Here is a 2,500-nt window from a genome sequence, read left to right as displayed (position 1 = left end):
TTTTAGTGTTCTGTCAACGAAGAAAACTATTGTGCCGGCTTTGTCTGTTCGCACTTTTTTTTGTCCGCACTTTTTCTGTCTGCCCTTAGATCTTAAAAACTACTGAGGCTAGAGGACTGCAGATTGGTATGTTGATCATCCACCCTCAAATCTTCAAACATACCAAACTGCAGCCCTCTAGCCTCAGTAGTTATTTGTTTTAAGGTTTAAGTTAGCCATAACCGTGCTTCTAGCAACGATATAGGATAGGCCACCACCGGGCAGTGGTTAAAGATAGGTCTATTTTTGGTGGCCTTGATTATGCGCTGTAGCGGCTGTACAGAAAACTCGATTGCGCCGGAGAGACTTCGGCGCATTTTTTACTTGTTTTTACTTAACAAAGGGAGTAGTTTTTACTTAACAAAGGCAGTGGGGTTTGGGACATCTTGTCATCTCAGAATGTTCCCCGTGCGTAACATATGAATACTGATAACGTTTTTATGTATATGCAGACGGTGTCGTGAGGTATGTTTTTCTGATGTAATGTGATTTGGATGTAATTGTGATCTAGATAAGAATTTAATACATCAAGATTTGTAATATTGATCTAGATAAGAATTAATTACATCAAGATTTGTTAATTGTTCAACTTGTGTTATATAACGCTTTCAGTGTGTTCCGGCTTATCTGTGTGATTGCAGCGACTAAGTGATGCGTTATTGCTACGTAATAATTACTTTTTTGTAATAGTTTATAAATTGTTTTGATATAAGTTTAAAAAAATGTCGGCGTTAACGCCAAAGTAATAATTTTGACCTACTTTTTGTAAACTGCCCGTAACTTGGGCCACTTTTGTGAGCTAAGTGGTGAATTGTGTACCTGAATGTTGGTTGATTGTTTTAAGAGAGAGAGAGAGAGAGAGAGAGAGAGAGAGAGAGATCATTATTCCGTCAAAATATATACTATCAAATAATTGCATACGGAAGATAATCCTTGCTACTCCAAGGTTAAACCATTCACAAGCTCGCTCTCTCTCTCTCTCTCTCTCTCTCTCTCTCTCTCTCTCTCTCTCTCTCTCTCTCAAAACAAAACAATCGACCAACATTCAGGTACTCATTTCATAGTGACGCACTGAGCTTCATTAAAAGAGAGAGAGAGAGAGAGAGAGAGAGAGTCTTTTTTAGATGGGATTGGGTTTATAGGTTGGTTCCCAGGTCAGTCTCATCATCGTCACCGTTTGATGATCACACGGTATCACGGCGGTGATTACTCTCTCTCATTTAGCGGAGATAAATTGTTTTATGAGTTGCGCTTAACCAGCTCTGAGGTTGAATAGGATTTAGATTACTCTGACGGAGTGTGGTAGTCGCTTACGGAAAGAAAAACAATTTGTGTCTTGCTTCTTTTATTAGTTTTAAGGTTTTTTTGTACATTTTAACCCGGGTAGCTTGTATATCATGTTTTGTTAGGTAGTTTGATTTTTTTCTTAACGTCAAAGTTAGCACTGATGTGAAACTATGGAGACGGTGTTGTGGTATATTAAATGAGTAAGTGTCTGTGTAGTTTATAAAATATTATGTAGGAAAATTTTTTATTTTGATTCTGTTTAAAAGTTATGTAAGGTACATTGTTTTTACTGACTTCCATTTTCCTTGTGCTTAGAGTTATACAAAAATATTAACAAGTTTATTTTATCTATTTGCCATTTTATTTGCTGTTATGTATCCCCAATTGATATCAGAAAGTAACCTCCATTCCTCCTATATTACTGACCATAAAGTATTCTTCTCTACAAACGATTTGACTCCCCCTCTTCACCATCCTACTCTTTTAGATCATAAAGTACTATTTATTAAGGACATTTACCCCCACCCCTTCCTCCTGTTGTGTAACCCTCCATCCCCTGGAGATTATAAGCGAACTATTAAAGGCTGCTTCTCAGCTTCCTCCTCCATTAACCTTATGAAGGCGTGTTTCCTCGTAACAAGTCTCTGAGAAATGTTCTTCCTCTTGTGTTTTTGCAGGTGGCCAAACATCCCTCCTCCGCGCCTTCTTCTTCCTCAGTCTCCCAACCCACCAGTGCCAGCCAAGCCAAGGAGGTAAGGAAGAGAGCTGAGCCAAAGACAAGCAGTTTTAGCCCTTAAGAGAGGTGTTTTTTTAAAAGACGCCGAACTTCCACTTGCGAGATACCCGGCTTGTACTCATTTAAAGGCGCGTTGAAAAGTACTGCTCTTCAAGTATATACTAGCTTCTTGCTTTTAAAAGACGCTTGAGTGGGCTTGTTTTCTGAAAGTCATCGGTAAAAAGGCGTCTAGTGTCTTCACGGAGGTTGCCAGATTAGAACTCCCAGTTCATAGTAGAGAACACACAAATTCTGGGAAGTCAGAGGACCCACTTTTCCGTAGATGACGCTTCACTTTTAATGATACACAGCTTTGCCTCAGTTGAAAGACGCGCGCTACTTCTACTCAATTACTAGACAACCAATTTCTCCATATAAGACCTTCAACGTTCTAAGCGT

General features: G+C 39.1%; 1 protein-coding gene across 1 annotated transcript in view; it reads left to right on the top strand.

Moving 5' to 3' along the window:
* Window positions 1-2,500, top strand: part of LOC136831510 (mitogen-activated protein kinase kinase kinase 1-like) — a 133,585-nt gene that overhangs the window by 41,542 nt on the left and 89,543 nt on the right. The window contains exon 2 of the mRNA XM_067092052.1: window positions 2,004-2,078. Within this exon, the coding sequence (XP_066948153.1) occupies window positions 2,004-2,078 (75 nt within the window). The remainder of the gene's footprint in view (window positions 1-2,003; window positions 2,079-2,500) is intronic.

Source organism: Macrobrachium rosenbergii, chromosome 48 (genome assembly GCF_040412425.1).
Source record: "Macrobrachium rosenbergii isolate ZJJX-2024 chromosome 48, ASM4041242v1, whole genome shotgun sequence".
Taxonomy (NCBI): domain Eukaryota; kingdom Metazoa; phylum Arthropoda; class Malacostraca; order Decapoda; family Palaemonidae; genus Macrobrachium; species Macrobrachium rosenbergii.
Note: the sequence above shows the minus strand (reverse complement) of the source record. Positions and strands in the feature narration are given on the sequence as shown.